The 27,508-nt window shown below is 36.6% G+C and overlaps 1 protein-coding gene across 3 annotated transcripts in view; it reads left to right on the forward strand.

Annotated features, from left to right (window-relative positions):
- The first annotated feature begins 39 nt into the window (after positions 1 to 39).
- The window catches only part of PARN (poly(A)-specific ribonuclease), a 63,762-nt gene continuing 36,293 nt past the window's right edge, over positions 40 to 27,508 (forward strand). Inside the window, exons 1-20 of one of the 3 annotated variants that reach the window (XM_067306035.1) lie at positions 40 to 80; positions 352 to 429; positions 1,344 to 1,423; positions 2,109 to 2,176; positions 2,272 to 2,353; positions 4,195 to 4,255; positions 5,121 to 5,286; positions 5,595 to 5,660; positions 6,452 to 6,490; positions 7,364 to 7,441; positions 8,391 to 8,433; positions 9,098 to 9,178; positions 10,767 to 10,823; positions 11,893 to 11,970; positions 13,143 to 13,186; positions 13,676 to 13,718; positions 15,410 to 15,485; positions 17,677 to 17,787; positions 17,869 to 17,938; positions 24,719 to 24,774. In XM_067306035.1, coding sequence (XP_067162136.1) covers positions 62 to 80; positions 352 to 429; positions 1,344 to 1,423; positions 2,109 to 2,176; positions 2,272 to 2,353; positions 4,195 to 4,255; positions 5,121 to 5,286; positions 5,595 to 5,660; positions 6,452 to 6,490; positions 7,364 to 7,441; positions 8,391 to 8,433; positions 9,098 to 9,178; positions 10,767 to 10,823; positions 11,893 to 11,970; positions 13,143 to 13,186; positions 13,676 to 13,718; positions 15,410 to 15,485; positions 17,677 to 17,787; positions 17,869 to 17,938; positions 24,719 to 24,774 — 1,396 coding nt within the window. In that variant the 5' untranslated portion in view covers positions 40 to 61. The remainder of the gene's footprint in view (positions 81 to 351; positions 430 to 1,343; positions 1,424 to 2,108; positions 2,177 to 2,271; positions 2,354 to 4,194; positions 4,256 to 5,120; positions 5,287 to 5,594; positions 5,661 to 6,451; positions 6,491 to 7,363; positions 7,442 to 8,390; positions 8,434 to 9,097; positions 9,179 to 10,766; positions 10,824 to 11,892; positions 11,971 to 13,142; positions 13,187 to 13,675; positions 13,719 to 15,409; positions 15,486 to 17,676; positions 17,788 to 17,868; positions 17,939 to 24,718; positions 24,775 to 27,508) is intronic. The other 2 variants (XM_067306036.1, XM_067306037.1) reach the window with 2 other exon arrangements.

Consider the following 27,508-nt stretch of genomic DNA (forward strand, 5'->3'; position numbering starts at 1 on the left):
GGAGGGGCCGTTTCCGGAAGCGCGCGGCGGCGGCGCCGGGCCGGGCGGGCGCGGGGCAGGGATGGAGGTGATCAGGAGCAGTGAGTGACCGGCGCCCCGCGTCCCGCTCCCCCTCCCCGGGCTCCCCGCGCTCCCCGCGAGGGGCGTCCCCGCGCCTCCCGCCTCCCTCAGGGACCTCCACGCCGCCGCGGCGGCCGCCGGCCCCGGGCCTCCGCCTCAGCGGGCCCCGGCCCGAGCCCGGGCTCCCCTCTCACGGGGCCCCGGGGCGGCCGTGCCCGCCTGCGGGGCGGCGGGGGGCTGCGTGTCGAAGTCGTTTTCCGCCTCAGGTGTGTTTTACCCCTCTCCCCGCAGATTTTAAGGATAACCTCAATAAAGTATACGAAGCTATTGAGGAAGCGGACTTCCTGGCCATCGATGGGGAGTTTTCAGGTAACGGCGGCGCCCGCGTTGCGGTCGCGGAGCGTTGGCGATACCTGCTTGCCGTCCCCGGGGCCGCTGATGCGTCTAAGCGTAGCCTTGAAACAGCTAAGGCGAAGGCTGTCTGAAAACAGTTAAACCACCCGCTGCGTGTGCGGTAGCAGGGCCTTTGGCAGGACGAGATACATGAGCATGCCCTTTACGTGCCTTCCCCACAGTAATTTTTGAATGTGTTAATTGATTCCCAACTGCAGCTGTCAAAGGCTTCAGGAAAAACTGAAGTTTTTGTATATGTCACGAAAGCAAGAGGCTTGGGTAGAGCAGAAAGGCCCTGTAAGCATTCTGGCAGGGAAAGACTGCAGTATGAATTAATACATTCATAAAGCCTGGAGGATATATGCATAAAAAATGCCTTAATAAGTATTTCAGCTTTGGAAAAATGGAGTTCGGTCAACCATGCAACACAAACGTGAACAAAATAAGGCTTTGTTTAAATATGGTGCAGATGGAAATATAGTTGGTGTTATACGTTGTTGAAGGTGACTAGGTCATGTGGTAAAGCTATGGACAGCCCTCTGTCCATTCTTATCGTGACTCTGATCTAGTGTTGTGTTGTAAAGATCCATCAATATCATGTTACTGGTAGAAGATGCTTCTATGTTAGTGTCATGTAGAATAGGAATAAGACTTTTGCAGCGGAGCTTTACTGCTAGAACACTCTGTTATTTCACCAAGCTAAAAGAAAATCAGGTGGCTTTTATTTTGAAGATGTGTGCTGCTATAGATTAGAAAATCTTTCTCAACTGGAATACTCTTAACATGTATTTTAAATGAAAATATTTTTTCTTAAATTACAATTGTTGCTTTCTTTGCTGTGGCTAACTTTGAAAAGCTTACCAAAAGCAAAATCCATCCTACTTTTTCAGGGATCAGCGATGGGCCTTCTGTTAGTGCATTAACCAATGGCTTTGACACACCAGAAGAAAGGTATCAGAAACTTAAAAAGGTAAAATGTTTATATTGGCTATAATTTTGTATAAACTGTAGCCACCTGATTTCTCCCTGCCCTCGATAGAATTGAATAATCCTATCTGTTCTTTGCATTTAAAAGGACTATTTGGCCCTCAGCAATGATCAGGTCTTTTAGTGAAACCATGATGCTTGTTTGTGAAATACTAGAGGATGTAATGATGAAGTGCTTAGTGACGGTACTAACACTCCTATTGCTGTTAGCTGTGTGAATTAGAGGACTATTAAATATATTATTAGACGTATTTGAAAGCTCTTATACAGACAGCGTCCCTCACAGCCTGCTTCTGCACTTCGGGGGGCACAAATGAACACTGAGAAGGAGGACTTAGTTGCTTTAGATGCAGTGTCCCTTCCTTATGTGTGAGCAAGAGGTGGAGAGAGATGAATCTTCCTTCAGTTACTGTGTGTTTAGGGAATGAAAATGGGAACTGTGAATCTTCTTAGGGAACAGGAAGATGGGGTTACATGGGGATGAAAACTAGATGAAAAGCTCTGGTGTATTTACTTCAAAATTACTGATAAAATCAACATTGCTTAAGAAGATCCAGATTTGGTTAACTTTGAAACCAACAGCAATCATATTCTTTCTGGGTACACCTCAGCTATCTTTAAATGTGGAAGATTTTTATTCTCATGCAAAATTTTCCTTTCCTTTCCAGCATTCCATGGATTTTTTGCTCTTTCAGTTTGGCCTTTGCACTTTTAAATATGACCATGCAGAAGAAAAGTATGTTATTCTCTTTATTCCTTGTGTTCTTAATTGAGTAATTTCCAAGGTAATATTAAAAAACTGTATTGACATGCAACTCATCTTTTTCACAGGTATATAATGAAATCATTTAATTTCTATATTTTTCCAAAACCCTTTAACAGAAGTTCACCAGATGTCAAGTTTGTCTGTCAGGTTAGTAGAAAAAAAGTTTGATTTTGCTCCATTAAGGTATGCTTGTAGAAGACTTTTCGGAAAAGTTTTCAGGAACACTATACATGTAGAGTGAGAACGGGTTGGTTCTTTTAACAGCTTAAAAGGCAGATACGCCTAATGTTTCTGGGGATTGTTTTGTTTTCTGAAAGAAGAAATATAAGCATCAGTTAAGATTACTCCTAGAACAATCCCTAAAAATGAACTTAAAAGTGAGTATCTTTGACTTCAGCTTTTAAAATCCTGGTACACATTAAATTTTGGTCACCATGGTTTCTGTAACTGGAGATAATGTTCCAAACCTGGCAAGATGATTCTCTGTATTTTTTTTTCCTTGTATGACTTCCTGTTTCACTGCTTCTTCTGTTTGATCCTTTATTCCCAACTGCTTATCTCATTTACACTGCTTCCCAGGCTGTTGCCAAAATTTTTCTGATCTTGGATTTGTTTTCCTGAACCATGTTTTGCTTTCTCTTCAGTTTCCTCTTTCCATACAGCTCATTTTTTTATCTTTCTCTCTTTACAGTATCCATTGTTCCTGTATAAATAAAAAAAATGTTAAGACATCTAAAGCAAAAGTTACAATTTGAGATAAACTAGAGAAAAACTAGAAAATTGCTATATGCCTGTCTAGTCTACTTAAAGTTTGCAAATAACTGAATTATGGAAGCTTTCTACTGCAGCTTGATATAGCTCGAGAGGGCATCAGAGATTATTATCTGGTATATCTGCTTCTTTCCCCTCAGAAAGCTATGTATGTATTTAAAGAGAAGATTACAATAAAAGATGTAATATAAAAAGGCCTATGCTGATCCCAGTGCTTGGATTAAATTTATGTGTCTTTATTATCTATTTGATTTGAATGGCTAGACAAATAAGTATAGTCCCTTAGGTTGTTTTGATTGAGAGAGATGAGGTTGTCGTATAGTGAAACTTCTTCTGTTGATCAAAGCAAACAAACGAAATTTCCCTATTCCTCCTGAATGGCGTTTTTCTTGTATACATTTTCAAACCTACAGCTAGTCCAGAAGAGTAATTCTGCTGTTGTTTTCTTTTTCTGGAGTTTTTCTTATCTTTTATCTGTGCCATGTTTTCTGCCTTCATCTAGCAAAGTTCTGTTCTCAGACAGGTTTATTTTTGAGTAGTCTTTTATCTGTCTTCTAGACTGGGATGTTTGGTTTGATTTTTAAACTTTAATAAAAGTATTTCCTAACTAGTCGTTTAAAAAGAAGTTGTGGATAACTATTCTAGATTTTAATGCACTAAGTTGTGCAAGATAAAATTTTGGACTGACTGTGACTTTAGACTATGTTGTATAGTATCCAGGGCAATGAAGAAACTAAGTATCTCATTGCTAAACCTACAGTATGCATGGTTATTTTTGAGTCATTAAAACTTAGTCTTACTTATGAATAAAAAATACAGCTTTAAAGAGTGGTTCTCTTGACTTAAAAAAAAGCCAATTAATAATTCACATAATAACTACTTAAAGTTGGAACTTGTATATTTTCACAAGTTTTTTTGTTATTGATGTATTTTGTGTTTGTGCATACATCTGAAAGCCCCAAATCATTTAAGGATAAGCATGTGTCAAAATAACTTGGAGAGACATAGTTAGGGTTTGAGATACTTTATGAAAGCTGAAAATAACTAACAAAAATAGCATAAGGTAAACTTGCTGTGACTTTTTTTAGGATCACAAACTTAGTTGCTCTTGACCTTGAACTTAGTATAATTTCTTAAAAGCAAAGAAAATAACTTAATTAATCTTTGTATTCTACTGATACTCTTGCAAATCATAAAGCTATTTTCTTTTGTTACAGAGTTCAAGTATAGACTTTTTAGCAAACCAAGGATTTGATTTTAATAAAGTTTTTCGCAATGGTGAGTTTTTATGATAGCATCTTTCTTCCTTCACTTTCTGGGAAAAGAAAGGCATCTATTCATGATATTTTTTTTCCACGTAATATTTCTTAGAATTATTATTATGTGATTCAACGACTGTGGTTATAAGTATTACCTTTCTGAAAATTCCTGATATAGGAATTCTATTTGGTAGAATTCTATTTAGTAAGTGCCTGGTTGTTTATTTTCCTCAGGTGATTAAACACAGATAGAGAAGAGAAACAAGCTATGTAGCAGGTAATGGAGTAGTAGTAAGGCATACATACATAAGCATCTTAGAGGTTTCAGTGCATTGTAATGGGTGCAGCTGCAGTCTATTATCTTCACTGTGAGGGTGACAGAGCACTGGAACAGGTTGCCCAGAGAGGTTGTGGAGTCTCCTTCTCTGGAGATATTCAAAACCCGCCTGGATGCAATCCTGTGCAACGTGCTCTAGGCGACCCTGCTTGAGCAGGGGGATTGGACTAGATGATCTCCAGAGGTCCCTTCCAACCTCAACCATTCTGTGATTCTGTGAAAGTATTGCAGGTATCAAGGAAGAGAAGTGCTAAATATTATTGTGATCATGATCTACAGCTCTAGAGTTCTCGGGCTGGTGCACTACACAGATGAGGCATTGTAGTTCTGAAGAGTTCAAAGGTACCAGCTAACTGGCATATGCTAAAAGAAAGCCACTACACCTACAGATGAAGAATGAGATCTAAAAGAGGTGGCTGAAAAAGAGGGATGCGTTTTCAGCCTTCAGGACTGTAGCACTGGCAAATGTTTGGTTAGTAGTCAGGCTTTGCTGAATCATATATCACTAACTTGTTTTTGATGATGATATTTTAAATGTTTGTTTTAGGAATTCCATATTTAAATCAGGAAGAAGAAAGACAGCTAAGGGAGCAGTATGATGAAAAGCGTTCTCAGGCCAATGGTGCAGGATCTCTATCATATATTTCTCCTAATGCCACAAAATGTCCTGTGACCATTCCTGAGGATCAGAAAAAATTCATTGATAAAGTAGTGTAAGTAAAATTATTTGGTATAAAATGAAGGTTTATTATGCTTATGGTGACATTACAAGTCAATCATAACTTTTTACATACTTTAGTCTCAAACTACTTACCTGTGATAAAACATTCATGGAAAGGAAAAACTAATTTGAAAATGTAGTGAAGAAATTCTATAGCAGAGTCATTTGTTGTGGAATTGTTGTTTGTCTGTTTTAATTAGTAGTTCCCTTGTCTTTTTTTAGACAACAGTAAATATTTCTGTAAAAAGATAATGGTAGCTATAGGAGCAAAAAGTCACCTATTTAATCTGTTTTTTTCAGGGAACAAATAGAAGACTTCTTAAAGAATGAAGAAAATGAAAGTTTGGAACTGGAACCATGTACAGGGTCAGTTTCTAAAATTGCATGTCCTTTAAAAAAATCAATTTTTTGGTCCTAGGGAATTATGGGAACGACAAGGGAGAAGGAAGAAGAATAAATATTTCTACTTGAGTTAACACTAGCAAAAACTATGTTTGACTAATCTCTGAAATATGAGAAAACCCAATGATTTATTTGGGTGTCATACCCTCTTTAAGAGCCCTAATTTCTGCATGCAGAGTCAACATACTTAAGTATAGCCAAGAAGTGTCTTGCATACATAAGCCAACATTTGCTGTTACAGAAGAGCTCTATAAGCCTTGGAGATGCATTTTGTAATAATTTTGCTTAAATCTCTTGAGCTATCAGCTGTCACATTATTCTTTGTTGACACTATGTGTTAAAACTGTTTTTAATGGGTCTCCCTTCAAAGTCTATTTTGCTTTGGAGTCCAGGTGTTTGGAAAGTAGTTTAAAAAATAAAATAAAAATGAAAGGCTTAGAAATACTAGAAAACTGTGAAGCTGGGGATAGGCTAACATCACTGTATCTGTATTCACTAATCATAGAAGAGACAGAATATTTGCTTTATCAGAAGAATGTTATGTGAATAACTGTACAAAATGATGTAAACTCCTTTACAACTTGGCATCTGGACTTCAGAAAATACCTTTCAAACCTGTAGGTTGTGGTAGCAGTGACTTGCACTTAAAAAAAAATCTGTCCACAAACGAGCGTGAAGCAGACTTTAACTGACTACTGTTGCTTTGAAACACTTATGTAAGAAATGTTACTAACACAATTGTCTTTTGCTTTTAGATTTCAGAGGAAATTAATTTATCAGACCTTGAGCTGGAAGTAAGTTACTGATAATACTTCCTTACTGTATCTTTTTAGTATTTCTGATAAGAAAATCTGGGTAAGAGCTGATCTGTTAACCTCAGAGGTGATTCATTTAGATTTTTTTTCCTTAAAAGAAGAGTGTTTTACAATGTTGTGAAGATAAATTGCACTATACTGATCTGTGATGATTCATTTGCATATTTTAAAACTCAGTGTTTATTTTATCATTCCTATCTAAAATCTGTAAACTGAACAGCACAATATATGTCTTGAGTGATTATGTAATAAATGCAACATGACCAGTTTTTGGTAAACAATAACTGCATGTTCTTGTATAGATTGTGGGACTTCAAAAACTGGTTCTATATTATATATTTTCTGTTAGGTACCAAGTTTAAGCATTTCTGATGACCTGAAGTCCTATTTATAGTAGCCATTCTCTTCTCCTTTTTTGGCTTATTTAATGTTTCCTCTGCCTAAATAGATCTCTTAAGGCCTTAGGAGAAACAGAAAGGCTGTTTGAATAGGGCAGTAGAGATGAGATTTTCAGTGTTCTAACTGCACTGGTATACAATATATTTAATTCAGTGTTGCAACAGTATCTGGGCACTTTGTTACTTAAACTGAAAGTGAATAAAATAAAGTTCCTCTCTACACAGACGAATTTAAAGAAGTGGACTTGGTAACTAACATGAAAAGAACAGAATTGTTCTCAAGAATATTACTTTTTTCTTTTTTTTTTAAAACACATTAATAAAATATCTGTAGCTTCTGGTAGCACATACAGTATTATGCTTGTCTCATGTTTGTTCTCATGTCTTTTCCTGGTGGGTAGAAGAATGTGTTTGTGAATTGGATTTTTTTTTTTCTTTTCTTTTTTGAACATAGAGCTGTGGTGCTGTATATTGGTGTGAGAAAGGAGAGTTGTGAAAGTAGCCTGGAGATAATTAAAGCAGGAACAATGAGGTTATTGGTTGCCCTTGTTTCTTGAAGAGAGAGTGATATAGTTTTGGAGTCTCCTCATGTCACTTTATCTCTACTGAAGAGTTTTGTTGTGAAACAGTGTTTTGATGCATTTTTAGTAGTTATCCAAAATCTGTGAAAATGAGGTCTAGACTCAAAATCGTGTGGGGAAACTAGGTCCGAGAGGACACAATTCTGCGGTTCTAGTAGAAGCCAGAGGGACTAAACAAACATGCTGGTTGTGGGTTGGTTATATAATTGTGTCTAGTTTATTATATTGGGAATATGTGAGTAACAGCTACTTGTTAAGCAGTGAAAGATGATATTCTCCTCTAACCTTGCCAACAGTTCATGCTTTGTGGCTCTGCATATGGCAGTATTTTGGTAGTTAGACATGGATGTGGTAGAGTGATGCAACTGAGTTGCGATGGTAACAGCATTTGCATTAATATTTCCTATTAGAGCTTACTGTTAGCGGGAAATTCAAGGTAACTTATAAATCCTGGAATAAATGACATGTTAAAGGTATGGAGCAGTCAAAGAAGTTAGTTTGTGGCTGCAAGTAAATGAGAGCTTTCAGTTGTTCACCACTGTTTGCTTTTGGGTTCCTCAAAAGCAGCTTCTAAACTGTGATGAAATATCTAGTTGATGTTTACTTAATATTACTAAAATAAGAATTTATGGGTTCCACAGCAGTAGTAGGATGGGAAATTACATTAACAAATACATTTTAACACTAGTAACCATTAAAATGTTTTAAATATATAAGGAAGAAATTAACTAGTCAAATTTTCCAATATTTTAAATTAAGAGTCACTTTTAATAGTTCTTTTGCACTTAAGTTTTATAATAATCTTGAAACATAACATTGCCCAATCAGTTCTGTGGCTTCAATATGATAAATCCCAAATTAATAACTATTTATATTTACTTTTCATTTGTTTTGATGTAGATATCCAAAAGGTATCCATGTTGAAACTCTGGAATCAGACAAGGTAAATAGCCAACTTACTGCCTATGACATTTGTTCTGTTTAAGGGAAACTGCATTGCTCAGTTTTAACAACGCCCCTAATTTCTAGGTTTATCTTGAGCTTTGTTATGAAAAATGCTAAACACTTTAAATAAAATACAATGAGTTTGTTTCTAATCATTAGCTCTGACTCTAACATATGAAGTATAAATATGTGTTTGTGCGGCTTAACATTATTTAAAAACAAGATTGGAAACCAAAGGATATTTTAAAATGTAGTGGATCTGACATTCAGTATTGATGAAAAGTTAAGTCTTGATCTTAAGACAACAGTAGTGGCATTGCATGCTGTATCCTCGCTTTCCAGTGTGAATCTGTACTTCAAAAAATACTACAAATTCACTAGTTATAAGGAATGTTTTCTTCAGAAGTAAAAGGTGGATGTAGTAAAAGTTAAGCTCAGTGGATATACTTAATACAGCTTTGTAAAACAGGCTTTTGGGAGTGGGTGATAATGTTGTACTTATAATAGAAAGAGTTGTGTTGCCAAGTAACTGCTCCTAAGCTATATGTATTGCAGTTAAGATTTGATTTTTCTATACAGTCTAAACTTGCAGAAACTTGCAGTTGGCTTAAATATGATCTTGTCAGTCATTCCTTGCATAACCTATATGTTTTTGATTTTAGAAGGAGAGATATATTGTCATTAGTAAGGTAAATGAAGAAGAAAGAAAAAGAAGAGAACAGCAAAAACAAGCAAAAGAACAGGTAAATATTTGCAGAAAGTTCCTTTTCATTAATTTAAGGGGAAGGGGGAGAATCAGTGAGTTTAATCAGCTATGCAACATGGTGTGTGATAGGGCTTAGTAATGCTTCCCTCTTGCTTTGGCTGTGACTGAAAGTGATCCTCCAAATTCTACTTAGATAACTTAGGCTCTGCAATGTAGCAAAAAGAGAGTTACAAGATACTCTACGGACCTTTAAAGAATGAGTAATTGTAGAATACTTAACTAATATCCAGGAGCAGTGATGCTTCCTTATATGAATCTGCTGTGTCAGAAAAGCAGGGCCTAGTAGTAGGAAACAGTCAACTGCACGTATTACTGCTGTTTATATATAACAATAGCTATGACAAAAAAATTTTGCAAACTTTCTTGAGAAAGTTTTCGCACTATTTGGATTCACAATCTGTCCTTGGAGTAGTACTTCTATTATGAAGCTTGCTTGCTGATAGTTGTCTCGGTTAAAATATACTGTATAATTATAAGTCATCCAACTTAATAGAAACATGCTGCACACAACTACTGTAGTAGCAAGTTGACTGCAAGATCATGTGAGGTATTCAGGCACTCTCAGTATTGCTGATGGAACTTATTTTTGTTCACTGAGTCTGAGATGAATTGCAAGAAGTCATAAGACTTAAATCAGGGAATTTGTGGTCAAGCTATTTGTAAATATATGTTTAAAGAGGAATTCAACCTGGATGGAGCAAATAAACTGTTTGCCTGCAGAATGCTGCTTTAAGAGGGAAAGAGCTATGTAATACTGACCATAAATAAAATTATCTCTCTTCTTGCCAAAGACAAGTTAGAAACAACTTATTGCTACAGTGGATTTTCCGAAGCAGTCTCTATAGGCGTGTTAGTCACTCAGGCTAGTGGCGCTAACAGCTGAACAAAGATGACAATGAATGTTTTTATTAGACTTTACTGCTGGTAGAAAAAAGACAAACGTATAATGTAAGGCAGAAATTACTTCCCTAGACTTAAAACAGAAAACTCTGTTACAAAAAATTGTTTAAGTCAGACTGAGATAGATACTGTAGTCAGATCCCTCAAAATGCATTCTGGGTCATCTTAAAATGTGTAACTTGCAATACTATATTTTTGTTTATATATATGTATTATATATATTTTTGTTTGTATGAATAGTGAAGAGTATTTCTTCTTCAACCTCAGTGTTACCGCAAAAATACAATCAGTATAGAACCTTTTGTGTCTTGTAATAGTATTTGTAACAAATAATGGCTGAAAATACCTAACTTAATTTTAATATCTTGGGCGGTTTGCAGTCTAATAGCTACTGAGCACTATTGGAGATGTGACCTGTCCTACTTTACACTGAACTAGAGCTGTGTATAGAGCTGGAGTTCTGTCAGCAGTGTCCTGCTTTGACCTTGTGTGTCTTCCAAATACTGATGTTTCCTCTATGGTCTGTTCTTGGTTATTATGTCTGAGAAACAGTTTGAGCCAAACTTGGATTAACATTACATTTTTAGTATGTCTGCCAGTTCTCAGACACAGTTCTGACAGTATTTGTATTTATATTTCACTAATGCCAGAAACTTTGATTGCAGGAAGAACTGAATGATGCAGTAGGATTTTCCAGAGTTGTTCATGCCATTGCTAATTCTGTGAGTTAACGTGTTTTTTGTTTTTTGTTTTTTTTTTAATATACCTTTAGTTGTAAGGAAAAAAATTCCTACAGTAAGCTCTTTTGCTCTTGCTTTTTGCAAGATGAAATGAAATACAGATTAAAGAGGGGTTTTCTTGTTTGTTTTTTCAAGTTGATGTTGCTTCGTGGTTTATGGTGGTAGAGTATGTAAGGCTAAGTAAGCCCATAAACTAATGACATGTACTACCTCATTATCTGTAAGAGTCAACAATACAAATTTCTAATGTCAATTAACAAGATTCTGTTGAGTAACTTAAGCTTAGGGTATTTTCTCTGTCCTGAAAAGATTGTGGGGTTTTTTTTGATTTGTTTGTTTTTTTCTTGTTTTTTGGCAGTTAAAGTCTTAATCACAGGAGGTCATCTGAGTCTCTTCTATTTATGCACTTAAAATAGGCTATGGTTTGACATATGTCCCCTCTCCTTCCCCCTCATGAGTTGAACTCAGTCTGATTATTTTGGTGAGACAGCCTGCTGTTTAGAAAAAAATATGGATGCATAATGTTTTCTCTGGCAAGTGGAGGGTGCAGGGAAGCAGAAAAAGTTGTCGTGTCAGATGAAACAAAGTTAACATTTAAGAACTTCCAAGCACTTTGCAAAAAGGAACTTGAATTTACAACATCTGGCATGAAAGGTTCTCCACTGTGAGAGGCAGTGTCAAGCCCCTGAAGCCCCTAAAGAATAAATTGTGATTCACTATACAAGTTGTAAATTAAAAGGTAGTGTATTGTCAGATCACTTGACTTTAATCTTAAATAGATTATGTTTGGAAACAAAGTTGTAAGTAGCTGTTCTAATGTATCTCCTGCTTTTCATAGTTTCAAGCTGCTGCTGGAGGTGGTGATAAGCAGTTGGGAGAGATTAAAGGAGAGAGCAGGGGTGGCTGCCCTGAAAGACTGAAGGAGGCTGTGGGGCAGGTGGAGAGCAAGTGGGGAGATATGACCCAGTTTGTTCCCCAGGTGCTTTTCACATATTGCCTGTGCTGAGGCCACAATTGGAGATGTAATTAACATTTAACCTACTTTTCACAGGGCAAACTTGTTATTGGACACAATATGCTACTGGATGTTATGCATACTATACACCAGTTCTACTGTCCCCTACCTGATGTAAGTATCAGTGTTCAGATGATGCCATAAATGTCTCTAGTAACGTATTTGCCTTCAGTCTAATCTCTAAACTTTCCTGTGAATGGAAGCATACCATGGTCTATTAATGTTTGGGACTTCTGGGCCAGTGCCTTATTTTAAATCTGCATGTAGAAAGCTCAGTTGGATTGACGTCTTCTCCTTTACATTTTGAAAATGTTCAAATTAAATGTTGGAATTGAATTGTGCTTTTTGGTCACGTCTGTTAGTCCTTCAGAAACTGCTTAGATAATGAGGTAAATCAGACTACTGTTTTTGTTAAGATATTGGTTTAGAGCTTTAGCATTGTGTGGTATTTTTGTCCCTCCTGTGGCTTACAAAGTGGGAAAGGGGGGGGGGGAGTTGTTTGTTTTGTTTTTTCATATAATACAGTAAAATTTAATAGAATGATAAGAAATCTAATAGCAGAAATTTATGGTGATGTTCATTGGGTGCAATGGGGGAATATCAGAATAACTGGAAGGGAAGAACAACATCATTACTTTAAGAGGTTTCAGTTGTTAGACTAAGCAATCTATTGGCAGTGAGGACAGTGTCCGAGGAAGACAAAGGTCTGGTTGGAGAGATCGGCTGCATGGTGCATATATTACTTGTAAACATCAAGGGCTTATGGGTATTATGGGAAAGACCTGATTATGAGATGGGGAAAACATAGTTTGGGACCTGTTTGGACTGTGTTGGAACATAAGTAGTTGGCAATTGTACCTACACTTTTGAAACATTAAAGATCTAAACCCATAAGTTTTGATCCACCTTGAGTAGAACCTGTCCACCTTGAGTGACTGCTTATATTCCACTGACCTATTAAATGCTGGAAATATGTCTTCAGACACTTAAGACATAACTGTTATGTAGCTGGTGTTGGAGGTAGTATAGAATATATAATAAGATTGGATATTGGCGTTGATAGAACATTTCTCTTGCGAATCACAGACAAATTAGAACTAATCTATAGTTTGGTAAAATTGCAGGTGGTATTTATAGTCATTCTGACTGAGTACATCTCTTATGAAGTGAGAATTCAGTCGCTCAATTCTAAAAGCTGTTTGGGTAGTAGTAGCTATTGTTAATTGTTTATCAGTCTCGGGATGGTAGATAACTGGAATTTATAGTCTGATTTAATGTTAATTTAGGACCTAAGTGAGTTCAAAGAAGTGACATCATGCGTATTTCCCAGGTAAGTTTTTAGTTTAAACTTGCAACTTCTTCAGTAGTGTTTTATCAAGCTGATATTGTTTGTCCTAGCTGTTATTCAACTTAACCTAGCTGTGACTGGAAGTAATATTTGGTACAAGTTAGATAAACTTAGCTTAAAAAATATTCTGTAACATCTCTTTCCAGAAGAGCAGTGCTATTGTTCCACATCTTGGCAAAAGATACTGCTCTGCTACCCACTTGCTTTTGGCATGATATTTTGGGTTTGGAATCTGCACTATATTTGGGACAAGATTTATTTGCTACTTATTGTTTGCTTCTCTTACTGTTGCTTACTTGTTGTCCTCTTCATGCTGGACAAAGCTGAGGAGTGCTTTGGCTGCTGTAGGATGTGAGAGTAATGTTTCAGTAGGGTGAAATGGCTGTTTCACAGCTAATACACCAAAACATTTTTTGGATTTGGCAAAATGGACATTCTTCCATTTCAGCTTTTTTAACTCTTTGTTTTTAGGCTATTGGATACTAAACTGATGGCAAGTACACAACCTTTTAAGGTAAATTAAAATTATAGAATGATTTGACAGTGAAAATTTACCTTAAGTGTGTATTGAAACACAGATGATGCTTTTGATAGAGGAGAATGGCTAACAGAATGTCTTCTGTATGGTTGATGCTTTGTTTTCATTTAAAAAAATAAAATAAAAACTTATCCCTTTCGTATCTAAACTTCAAAAAATTTTTAGGATATAATCTCTTACAAATGTAAAATACAGTTGATTTGTAGTTGTTCCAGTTTGAAGGTAATTCGGCAGCTTTGAATTCCAAATTATGTTCAATTTTTGCTATTTAAAATGTGACTCGTGGAGTTGCAGTAAATAGGTCCTGGAAGCTGTTTACTTATCCAAAGCTGTAGAATATTGTGAATTTCTGATTTTAGATTTGTCTAGAAAAATTGATCCTCAAACATCATTAGGTTCTATTGTGCCTTGCTGTTCAGTGGGTAGTCTGCAGAAGAAAAAAAATTACAGGTTTCTCTAAATTCTTTCAGAATGAGTTTTATCTTCCAAAGAATAAGCACTGAGATAAGTGATTATTCTCTCTTGCTTTCCTGTGCGCCTCAGGAATGAGTGAGTTCTTGTAACAAAAGCTTCTGTCCTTCTGCATACCTCTCTGACTTTAGGGCATCACATAACTGAAAATCTTATTAAAAGTTACTTAGATATTTTCAGGTTTGTCTTGAATACTACTGTGGTAATACAGAGGCCTTTGTATTCCGGAAACTAATAATCCATCACAAGCTTTATATTTGGTAAAGTTATGTTGAAATTTGTAATTTTTACATAGATGCTCAGGTTTTAGGCTGTTGTTACCAAATGGGACTTTGGAATGCCAAAATGATGCATCGGTTGAGCTTGTTCACTGTATTGAGTTCTTGATATAGTTTGAGGCCATAGGCTTGATGACAGTAGCTGTAAACAAGTGTCTTTGGAATCAAAGTGAAAATTGGTTTTCAAAAATGTCAGACAACTTTGTTTAACAGACTGTACTAGATTTTGGGTTTTCTCTTGCTGTTAATTCTGCACATTTTTCCATTGACTAATTGACAGTGAATATTCACAAAGTTAGGCTAGGCTTAATTTGAAGAAACTAATAATCTATCTTGTTATGGCTTTTTATATACATTCAGTAACACAATTCAACTAAGCTGAAGTCTAGAATTTGCTGAAATGCCCCAGCTTTCAGATTGTCAGACTTCTTTCACTGTCTTTGTATTACTTTGTCAGGAGTATTTACATTTCAAAAACTGTTAACAATGCTTATAGCACAAACTGTTAGCTCAGGCAGCAAGCACTTGTCAGTTCTCATCTCAAATGCCTCCAGACATTATGATCAATATTTACGATGTTTTGCTTTGCTGTTTGTGCTGCATTTTCCCCTGCCACATACACCATGTATGGAACCAGATCCAAATAAATCCAGATCCTTGGCATAATCTTCTGTCAAGAATTCTGAGAAGTATTACTAAGTGCTTGTGACTCATAAATGTTATATTGTAGGCAAGGCAAGCTGACTTTTTAAACTTATCTTGATGGACTTCTCTGGTGTATTAGTTTGAAATGGGGTTATGCATAAATCCTTAGAGGACACAAGGTGGCAGCAGTAAATACCCATTTTATCTTGTTTGATTTCAGTTTCCAGGGAAAATATGCTTGGCACTGGCAGTTAATGCTGTCCTTCCTTGCAGGAGATCATTAATAACACATCCCTTGCAGAACTGGAAAAGCGTTTAAAAGAGGTTCCATTCAGCCCTCCTAAAGTTGGTAAGGATACATAAAAATGGTCTTTGTTCTAACATATTTTTCCTTTTTCAGAGGGAAGAAAATGTTTTGACTGTTGTGGGCCTGAAATGTAAATTTCCTTGTTAATATTAGTATTTTGATGAAATGGGCTTTAAACATGAGCTTGGGCAATATGCATATAGTGAAGTTGTATCCCGAATTATTAGTCAGTAGGAATCTTTGTATTTTATTTTGGATAAAGTGATAGAATAATGGAAGTATTTCAGAGAACAATGGTTCTGTCATCTAATGGCGGCATTTTTTTTCTTTAGCTTGGATTTTGGAGAGTAACTTGAAACTTTTAAAACTATTCTTGGTTGGAAGATTTGTTTCTTAATGTCCTTCAGATCAAAGCCAGGATACTCAAATAGGTGCTTTTAGAAACAAAACCAAGAAAACTTGCATGGTAGTGACTGGTCATGTGAGTCCTAGAAAACAGTTAAGGTCCTTTACAGCTTACTTTGTTTTGAGGTGAATGAAAGGATGTTTAATCAAAGGGCAAGTTTGTATTGAGGTTCTGGAATTTATTTCTTGAGCTGCTGATTTGAAAAGGGGAGGGTAATGTTGAACAGTAGAATATATTGGAAGGGGGGAGTCTGCATGCTTAATCAAAAACAAGATGAGTGTTACTTTTTTTTTATATATTGCTGAATATGCAAAGCAGATGCACCTAAGCTGTCATAAGAGGAGGGGAAATAAGATGGATAATCAAATTTGACTTCTACAGTCCTCTCAGGCAGTGAGCAGGTGCCTAGACCTAAGTAATACTGCACATCCAGGGTGTACAGTAATTCATGCTGACCTTTTAATGGTGTATCTCTACTAGCTTCTTCTCAAAATGTAACATAATTTGGTATCTGTCAGGTAATCTTTTTTGTTGGTGATAAAATATTTTTATCAAAAAAATTTTTTTTTGATCGTCATCTTGAGCAAAATATGACTATGAAAGTTAACAACTCAGAAGTGTTAACACTTAATATGAGATGTTAATGTACTTCAGAACATCTAAGGCAAAACATCTTTAAAAATACTGGAATACTTCTGCTAACTGTTCATTTGTGCTTGCTTTTGCATGTGGATATGCATCTGTGAAAGAAGTAGATGAAATTAAACACTAAGAATTGTCCTTTTAAGCTCAACTTGCATGGCTTAATGAAGTCTTAGGAATTATTTATTTATTTATTTAAAAAATAAATACTACAGGGACTCAGAAAAATGCCTGATGTTTTTGATTTAAGTTTATTTTTACAAATATGACAAGAATATATATTTACCCATTTCTATTGTGTAAGTTATGCTAATACTTCTGTATCACTATTTAAAATCCTGGGAATGTTTCATAGCTGTATTAGTTTCTTTTGCTATAGTAGAATGCAATAAATTAAATGGAGCTAAAGTGTACCTTAATATATAAGGGTCACCCAACTAGCTTTTAAAGCAGTTACTTTTCTCCTTCCAATCCTATTCTCAACATCATTTCTAGAGGAAAATGAGCGAGCTTTCTAGAGGTTTATAAATTAGCTGCAGAGGCGAAATAAATTTGATGTTCGGAGTGGCCAAAAAGTTAAATAATTAAAAAAAAAAAAAAGTGTGATATGCAAACTCTCCTCAGTTATTGAGATTTACATGGTCTCAAACACTTCTCTTCAGACAGGTGCCTATTAAGGTTTCCGCTTTCAGAGGTGATCCAAGGAATACTACTTAAAGTCTTCACACAAACACTGAATATGGACACCTAAGTTGTCAATAAAGACACCTTTAATCACTTTTCTCATTATTTAAATAGCTTGAAAAATCTGGCCACAGGTCAGTTGGATGCTTAGCAAGCAGATCGACAGTAGAGCCTGAATGTCTGTTTTTTTAAGTGCAAGACAGTCAGGAGAAAATAGGCTGCATGGAAAATCCTGTTCTTGCTGTGTTAGTATTAATATTCCATAGTAGCTAGAGGTCTGTGGGAGTGAAGTGCTATATAGCAGATTAATATGTTTTTTAATAGGAAGGAGTTCTATCCTATTAACCTATTCCTATAAAAAGTAAAATGTTTGGTTCAGAACTACTTAAAATTATGTAAACTTACCAAATGATGTGTTATGCTCTAACATATATGGGTAAACATAGAGGGCTGCCTTTAACTTCTGTAATATGTGTTTATAAAGTATTTTTTTCTTCTCAGAAAGTGCGGAAGGGTTTCCAAGTTATGATACAGCTTCTGAACAACTTCATGAAGCAGGTTACGATGCTTACATTACTGGACTGTGCTTCATCTCCATGGCTAATTTTCTAGGTATCTATATAGTCTTTTTCAAATCTATTTCTTAATGCTATCAGTAACTGCATATTACATGCTAAATTTCTTCTTTATCAGGTTCATTCCTCAGTCCTCCGAAAAATCACGTGTCTGCTAGATCAAAACTCATTGAACCTTTTTTTAACAAGTAAGTAATTGCTGTATTTAAAACCTGCTAAAATATGGAAACATAATGCTCAGAATACCTAACTCTGGTTGTAGAATCAATGGCTAATGGTATTTTTCTTGACACTTTGGTTTTTGGTTGGCTTTCTGGTTCATGCTGGTAATGCTGCAAAAAGGCCAGAATTTGGAAAGCAAATAATACCTTTTCTCATGAAGGCAATGGCTTACCTTCTGCTAACCTGTAAAAGGACATTTGGAACCTAAATTTCTTTAATGGCTGTGGCCATGTCAGTGTCAAGAACATGTTTGCAATTTAGAAAATATTTCTTGAGTAAGCTTGGAGTAGTGTAGAACTGAAGAGGAAAAACTGGTCAGGTGTTCCTTGTGTTGTAGGGCCCTGTCAGAAACAGGTGAGAGTTAAAACTGAACACACTTCGGTAGTCTAGAAGAACTAAAATATCTGTAGTGTAGTATCAGTCCAAGCAACACAAAGCCGTTAACAGTATCAGGAAACAGATTTTTAAGAAGACATAGCAAACACGCATACTTAGTTTGTAAGATGATGCTATGATTTTGTTTTTGAATTAGATGTTCATGCAAATATTTCAACAGATTGAAGCAAGACTTGAGAAATCTAGAAGTCTTCATGCACAGTTTTGATTCTTTGTGTATTTAGCCTGTAAATTTGTCTTAGGAAGCTTCTAAAGATAGTATAACCTGTCATGTAAAGTGAAAAGAGTTGAAATGAAAAAAAAAAAAAATTGCTAGTGCTTTATTCTTATTTTTTGTTTCAATTCTGGAAAAGTTAAATCCATTCAAATCCTGTCCTATCACAAAGGAGTTGGAGAAAAATGGTTATTGTAGCTTCAGATGGCCCGTGCAAATGAAAGAATAATCACGGTCTGTGACCTTCAGTTTTCTTTGGTCTAGAAGCTAAATAACTATACTGTTATCAGTTAGTTGCTTCTCTTGACACTGAGATGTTTGAGACAGTAACTTCCTGTGTTCTAGCAGACATCATAAATCGTACGTACATTTCTCAGATTCAACACAGACCTTTATGGACCACTTCATTTGAATGTGAATGCTCAGTTAAACAAAAGGTGGTGATAGAATTGATCAGCATAATTTCATTTTAAGATGGGATTTGTCACAGGTTGATTTCTGTAACACCAGCAAATATGTGCCAACTAGTAGATGTTATTTGAGGGAATTAAATATATTTATTTTTTTCAATCATTACCTAAAATGCTTTGCGTTCTTTCCAGAGATGGATATCTGCAACAAGTACAAACTGAGACTTCTAGAGCTGTTACAGTAATAGGTTAAATTTAAGCTTTTCAAGTCAATTAAGTTGGGCACTCTAAATGTAACGATCCTCTAACAGTGGCATTTCAAAGTCTTTAAGAGGAAGTTGGTTGTGGACATGAGCCCTGTGGGTAAAACTGCTGTTTTTTTGGCTTCAGAATTAACACTGCGTAACAAAAGGGAAAGTTAACAATAAATAGTAGGGAAAATAGCTGAACGTGTGTGTTTGGGGAGGGGGGGGGAGTGTTTTGGGAGGAGAGGTTGTTTAGCAAGGAATGAAAACTACTGTTTACATGAAAAAATGTTTATCCATTGTGTGGCTATTCAGACCTGGTAGGTTCTTGTTATAGAAAAGCTATATATTATTTTTAAATCATGGGAACCTGGAAGGCATGTTGTGTGTTACTTTGACATGATGTTGGAAGCTTTGCCAGATTCTAGTTAGAATCTGTCACCTGACCTCAGTGAGAGCTTGGAGATGACTGTCTCGCCTTGTCCTTCCAGTGAGCAGGCCACGGCTTCTATTTTGTAAAGCTAGCTTTTGCTAGAATACAAAGTAACAAACCAGAATAAGACTACTCCATTTATTAAATAATAATAATTAAAAAAAATTAATTATAAGAGTCAGATATTTAAATGAACAAGTCTTCTGCTCTGTTCAGTTACATCCTTGGAGACCAGATCTCTATTTCCAGCACTTGCTTTTTAGCAACTGTAAGTAGCATCCAGGGCTGTGCAGTTCTCACGGTTATCCGCCCCTAGAAAATATGTTGCTTCCGGGGCTTTGTTGCAGGTATGCTCTGGGCTGCCAGCAAGCTTCCTGCTACTCTGTTTTCTCTAGTTTGTGCTCTAGAAGCTTCCCCTAGCTGAGCATCCTCCTTTCTCCTGGGGAGAAAAAAACCTATCTTCCTCCTTCCTCCAGAAGTTCCACCTGATCCTGTGGGCAGCAGTCAGAACAAGGAAACCTTTTCCTTTGTGCTGTAGTCATGTTCTTCAAGCAAAACACAAACTCCAACATGCAAACAGTAAGCTGAACAAATGAAAGTTACATTATCTGTCACAAAAGTTATTCCTGAAAGGAGCTGAACAGAGTAGTTTCTCTACTTTAAGGCAATTATTTAGAAGCAACATTCTCAGTTTCAACTCTAATCAAGGTAAAGTTTTAAACATGTTCTTTAAAACAGAACAGTTCTTTATGATTCCTTGGGTTGCTTATAAAGGCTTAATTTCAAGATCTCTGAATACTGTATGTTAATATTTAAATAGAGCTTAGTGGCTATAATTAAAAACAATTGGCATAACTAACAGGATTTTTGGAAATATTTTCTGTTCAAATAGAGCTTTTACTAATGTTAATAGTGGGAGTAAATTTAAAACTGAAAATTCAAGCTTTGATTTTTACAAACTTAGCATTCACAGGAGGGGGGATTGTTTGCCTGGTTTTTTTTGTTTGTTTGTTTGACTGACCTTTTTAATTATGTCAGTACAGTGATGGAACTTCCTGGCTTGCCATTCAACAGTGGTGGCCAGCATATCCTTCATAGGTTAACAAGGAACATAGGTAAAATCTTTAATGTCAGATTCTTGTTAGAGTGGAACTGATTAAAACCAGACTTTGCCTTAGGGTTGTTTGGCTCTTCTAGGCATAATACAATAAGTTATATGGTAAACAACTCAGTAAGCCACAAATTCCAGAGGAATGCATTTCCTTAATTTTTAAGCTTCATTTTATGTATGCATTCTTTTAAAGTTACCTGTTGTGAATAATCCCTCTAATCTTGATGAACACTCAATTTGAGATGAAGGCACTTCTATTTTAATATCTAAAGCTACCTATCTAATGCTTACAATTCGGATGTTACATCACATTACATGCTTTGGAGCTTTGACTCTAAGTTCTTTTTGACCTATTTGTTTAAAGCAGCATCTTTTCTCCTCTTCTGCTCCCCATCCCTCAAAACACCCCCTGTAACTTTTAATGATAACTTCTTTTAATTTTGGTGTATCAGGGGAGAAAGGGGGGAAGGAAAAACACCCTGTTAGATTGAGCTGAATAACATGATGCTCTATAGAAGTAAAAATTAACTTGGAAATACATTTTTCATATAAAGAATATCAGAACCAAAGTTTGAAGTATGTGCAAATAGCTTGGTTTGTGATACATTTGTGAAGAATGTCTCACCAGGGATCTAGGTTCCCTAGCATGTATTGCAAATTATTTAATTTCTCTCTGTTTTTTTTTTTCTATCTGAATTTAATTTTCTTGGCAAAATTATTCCAGAAGAATGTTAATATGCTTTTCTGCAGTTTGACAAATAGCTTTTCAACCGCGGTGTAGAATTAAACAATTGCAGTCCTTGTGCTTTCAGGCACATGTCTGTGCTAGTTATTGAGCTGGATTGGTGGGATGTTCTGCTTTTGAAAAGATCACTTTTTCTTTTTTGAGTTGCATCAATTTCTCTACCCAGGTCATCACACAGCCATGAAAACTTTTTTTCTATCACAGTGCAGAGCAGTAATCTTAACTACTTGAGTCTACTCATGTATTGTTGTGAAGTGGCATGGTCATAGCCTCATTCTCCATATTTTACTTGAGTTGCCACAAAACCAATAATCTTTCAGGAGTCTATCTCAAAAAGCCTCAAAGTTCTTAAGACGTTGTCATATGCGGAGAAATAGATGTCTTTGTCCACTGACTGTGTAGTCTAGCTGTAGCCCCTAAACAGTGTAGGAAGTACATTGCAGCATAGGAAATACGGAGCTTGGTCAGTATAGCTTTTTTTAAGTGAGTATGGATTAATGTAATGAAAAGCAACCTCACAACCACAATTGTATGAATCTAGTTAATTCAATATGAAGTAGGGACTGTGTTGTCATACAGAACGGCCTTATTAGTTTAAATTTTCTGCAAATCGATGAGGAATCTGGCAGCCACAATTACGGATGCTGCAGCTCTGTGTTCAAAATCTATGTGCTATAAGTTAGTGCTAAAAGATGAAGTCACTGCTGTAACATACTTTAAATGGATTTAATATTAAAATCAGTGCTTATACTACCTCTTTAGAGTGTGTATGTGTGTGTAAGTGCTGTTTCTTTGACCGAACAAATAAATGTAGGACTTGTGCTTTGGAGGATTAAAAAAACCCCCTGATCTTGATTAATGCAGTTTTTGGCACAAGTCTGTTCTTGCCATCAGTCACAGTATTAGCTTTCCTAAACATGATAAACCTTGGGGAGGGCAGTTTTACTAGTATTTTACTCAGAATTTTTTCCTGTGATTTAGTAAACTTCATCTGTAATAATTGGTTTTATCAAAACTGCTATCTAGGAGAATAAACTAGTTAGCTGAGTACTTTTTAAAGTAGCTAGTTCTGACAATTCTATGAAAGCTCTTTCTTCGTAAAGCTAAGCATGAACAGAACTTGCTTTTCTTTAACTTTTTGCTGTCCTGTATGGCGGTGGACAACCTGCATGCAGTGAGGACTAAGTTGATTTTATTGACTAACTGAAATACTGTATGCTATGCTTAACCTCTACACTTGAGGAGTACCAAAGCAGTACAGGAGTCAGCAATGCTCATGGCAAAGGTGGCCAACAATATCCTGGGCTGCCTTAGGAAGAGTGTTGCCAGCAGGTCGAGGGAGGTGATCCTTTTTTCCCCTCTACTCAGCCCTGGTGAGGCCACGTCTGGAGTGCTGCATCTAGTCCCAGTACAAGAAAGACATGGAGCTACTGGAGTGAGTCCAGCAAAGGGCCAGAAAGATGATTAAGGGGTTGGAGCATCTCTCACGTGAGGACAGGCTGAGAGAGCTGAGCTGGAAGTGTTCAGCCTGAAGAAGAGAAGGCTCGGGGGATCTTAGCAGTGTGCATAAATATCTGATGGGGAGGGTGGGGGTGTCAAGAGGATGGGGCCAGACTCTTCTCAGTGGTGCGCAGTGACAGGATGAGAGGCAATGGACACAAAATGAAACACAGGAAATTCTACTTGAACACAAGAAAACATGACTTTGCTGTGAGGGTGGCTGAACACTGGAGCAGGTTGCCCGAGAAGTAGTGGAGCTCCATCCTTGGAGATATTCAAACCCGACTGGACATGGTCCTGGGCAACCTGCTCTCGAGGTGATCTTGCTTGAGCAGGGGGTTGGACAAGAGGATCTCCAGAGGTCCTTTCCAACCCCAGCTATTGTGTCATTCTGTGAATGCGGTGGCGCCTACTAATAGTGACATTGGCATTATTTCAGAGAAAGACATTAGCACAAATCATAAACAGAGTTTAGTATTTTTATACAGCCTGAAGTGAAGCCCAACTTATTGCTGTATGTGTATGTGTCCCTCTGTCCATCTCTCTCTTCCTTTTCCTTTTTTGTTTTATTTTATTTTGAGCCATAGCGCATGTTGTCCTGTGAGTATTGTATTTTCTTATCCTGGGCCTCTGGGAGATGTCAGAGTAATGACATTTATCTCTGGTCTCTTGCGGAACTGTGTTCTGAAGCTAGCTTGGTTGTCAAGCTGTCATCCCTGTCCTGCTTAGGCTACAATGAAGCCAAGGGTATATGAATATGGCACCTAAGGCTAAATGTAAGAAGAAACACTGACTCCTTTGTAAAAATAACTTAGTCATCACTCAGCCATGTTGGAATTGCTAACGTTTCTAAAGCTAATTGATTCTAATGCTTCTGATGCTTATTGATCTCTTGAAGTTCTGCAGTACTGAAGGACACAGTGCACATTATCCTGTATTTGTCCTGATGATAATAGGTGACGGTTCACCCTCTGGCTTATGTGTCCGTTTTCCAAAGTCTTTTGTTTAAAACAAAAGAGAAAAAGTGTTTTTAAGCTTTCCAGTGACCGTGATACGTTGCATGCGTACACCTGTGACAGGATTTTAGGCTACTTGTAATTTTATTCTGGGGGGGGAATAATTCTATAAGCTGAACATGAGCTTATCTTACTTGATAAGTATTTCTTAAATGTTTGGAGAATGTAATTACATGTTAAAGGGTGAAAGACTGTTGGCCTGTTTGATCACTGCTAAAATGTCATGGTGGCTTACACAGTTTTAGGAACTGAAGATTCATTGTCTAAAGCATGAAGCAGTGCTCAGAAAACAAGAGAGTATATGTGGGAGCTTAGATGAGATGAGAGCTTTAGATATTTCTACCATGTAGCTGGCTCTTACTGCACAAAGTTACTTCTTTTTAAATGTTCATTTCCCCATTTATTTTAAGTTTTCAGCTGTACCAGTGAGTTTGGGAGTTTTTTGTCTTGTATTGTTGAATCAATAGAATTATTAAATAACTCTTAAACCTGGAATACTTGTTAAACTATGGTTTGGACTGAAGTGGAGGGTATGTTTGTCTTCACATAGCTTAAGAGATGGTTGTGATGATTAATTCTTCTAACGATCTTGAAGACACAACATATGACTACAGAAAGCTTTTCAAAAATTCTTTAGGCACAAATTTGCTAATGGTGCTTTTCTGTTTTGCTTCAGGCTATTTCTTATGAGAGTAATGGACATACCATATCTTAATTTGGAAGGACCAGACTGTAAGTATTTTATTTCACTGTAAACTTACTATCATTCTGACAAATTTTTCTGGAGGAGGACTTGCGAGGCTTCATTATCTTGCATCTAGAATATGGGATTTCAGCTGTGTTTAGGTTATTTGCCCCTTATGAAATGGTCTAAACTTCCTTTTTTGTTGTTGTTTTTGAATGAAATGGCAAACTAGTAAGCTCTTCCCTTCGACTTTGAACAAAGGATCTGCATTATAGAGGAGATTGACTAGAATGGATTAAACTCTTTTGATAACTAAGTGTAATGGAGTTGAAGATAATAGCTTTATATTGTGTTGTGTGTACAAGTAGTGACCAAAATAAAGGCAATGCCTAAATTGGATACTTCAGGGTGGGGGGAGGGAGAATCTTGCAGTAAATACAGGATGCAAAATAGTGAATAGCATATGATCCTGAAAATGGTTTTGGCTACTTTGCTTCACAATCTGCATGCAGTAGTACCTGGACTTAACTTCAACCAAAACATCAGGATTTTTTTGCCACATGAGATTATGATTAGATAGAACTGAAAAGTATCACTTGAAATATTTTTATCGTTGAAGTTATTTCAGATTACAGACCTGGGGCTGTAACAGATTGCTAATATATTTAAATGAAAGCAGGTTTTACTAATGTAAAGAGCCTTAGTCTTATGAGATGTTACAACACAAGGGGGAAAAATGTTGGATAAGTGTTACCACTTATGTCTTGATTTATGAAAATATGAAGTCCTGGAGGTCCTTGACTAAGATAAAGACTTAATTTTAGATTGATGGTAAGGTACCCATATGTCTTCAATGTTACTTTCAGCTTGGTGGCATTTTTATCTAAAGACTTTTTCTACTCTATGCTCTGAAAAGCTCTAGCTGAAGAATGACCCTTTATAGATACTAGTTTAATAAATATTAGTTTAATAGTAATGGAATGTGGTTCTGGAAAGATGGAAGTAACTACTGGAGAGGAGAATATATGCTGTAAGGACATGTATTTAAATTTTAAATGCAGTATGTGACCACATCACCGAGCCGTTGCTCTGTAGAGCTATTGGAATGGTTGTCTAATTATGTTACGTACTTATTTCCCCAACTGTTTGGTACCAAGTGGAAGGGTAGTAGTGTAGGTAAATACTTTGAGTCATTGAGAGAATGTCAAAGCTACCAAGCTGTGAAGATGCTACTTCCACTTGCTACCCAATTCGCAAGATTTGTTTTGATACTTTGCCAAGAAGAGGAGCCAAAAAGAGTCTTTCTAGGGAGAGTGGTATTTATCAGAAAGCTTCTTCTGTGGCACAGACTGATGCAGACATGCCAGCAGAGTCTGAACCAGGAAGACTTTCTAAACTACAAGTGGGTGGCTGTTTTAGAAACTTTAAACCTCTGAGTAGAAATAAGATTTAAACACTGCTGTAGCCTGAGGAAGCTAGCTGATCATTTGTTATTTGTAGGTAAAGCATAAGGCCATGCTTCTGAGGTAGATACACTTGGAGACTGGATTTTAAAAAAGGCAGGTGCAGTTAAGTAGGTGGCTACCACAAGTTTTGCTGTATTGTCAGTGTGTTTGCTCTGTAGTGTTAGAGCTAGTTTGTATGACTTTTGCAGAAATAATGGAGTTCAATAACACATTCTATGTTATATAGTATTGAACATATAAAAGTGACTTTCACAGTCTTATTTGATTATTGTGTATTAAAAAGTCCTTTAAAAAGAATGAAGTTGCTGCGCAAAATACCTGTAAAGCATATTATGAATCAAATATTTATCACCTGTTAGGTGGAAGGCATAGAGGTTTGACAGAGGATTCCAAGTGCGGTGAAATTAGGAATATACTGATATTGGAGGGCTATGAATAATTTTTCTCCCTAGTCGATAAATAAATGCTATTATAACCTATATCTGAAATGGGACAAATTAAGGTTCTAATTCTCTACTATCGGATTGCAAAGACATACAGAACCTTTGAATAGTTGGTGGTGAATAGGCTGTACAACATTGAATTGATATTCATTGGTTTGGTAAGATAACTTGTGGGTTTTCAGAGCTTTTGGCTTATGCAGTGCTTTTGGTGCTTAAATTTAAATATTGTGTGCTTTTTGGTTTTTGAAGTAGCAGGCATAAGGCATAAGACTGCAACTGTACTTGTGAAGGGGTTACTTTCTTTAGCTATTCTCCCTCCAAAATCCCTCCCTCAGATTTTCAGGAAAACCGGTAGTTTGTTAGCAGGAAGTTTCTAATAGACTCATGCTAGCCTTGCACATTTTGACTGAAGCAGGTTAGGGTACTTAGAAACTGCTCATAAGTGGCTGAAAGCTGGCAGCTCTGACATCTCCAGATAGTACAGTTTCATGTGAAAAAGGATGTGTTTCTGCATACCAGTCTCCAGTATAAATTTTATTTCAGCTGGTATGTTTGGACAGATGAGGCCTTCACCATTTTCTAAGCTACCTTGGTTCTATTTTCCAGCTAATTAAGTACTACATTATAATGTACCACATGTTGTGTGGTAAGTCATGTTGTGTTCCATTTTTTTTACAGCTTAAAAATTAGGTTCTTTCACAGAATAGTTAGCATTGGAAGGGACCTCTGGAGGTCATCTGGACCGAGCCCCTGCTCAAGCAGAATCACCTAGAGCAGGCTGCCCAGGACCACATCCAGTCAGGTTTTGAATATCTCCAAAGATGGAGCACTCTGGGCAACCTGCTCCAGTGTTTAGCCACCCTCACAGTAAA

Source organism: Apteryx mantelli, chromosome 16 (genome assembly GCF_036417845.1).
Source record: "Apteryx mantelli isolate bAptMan1 chromosome 16, bAptMan1.hap1, whole genome shotgun sequence".
NCBI classification, from domain to species: Eukaryota; Metazoa; Chordata; class Aves; order Apterygiformes; family Apterygidae; genus Apteryx; species Apteryx mantelli.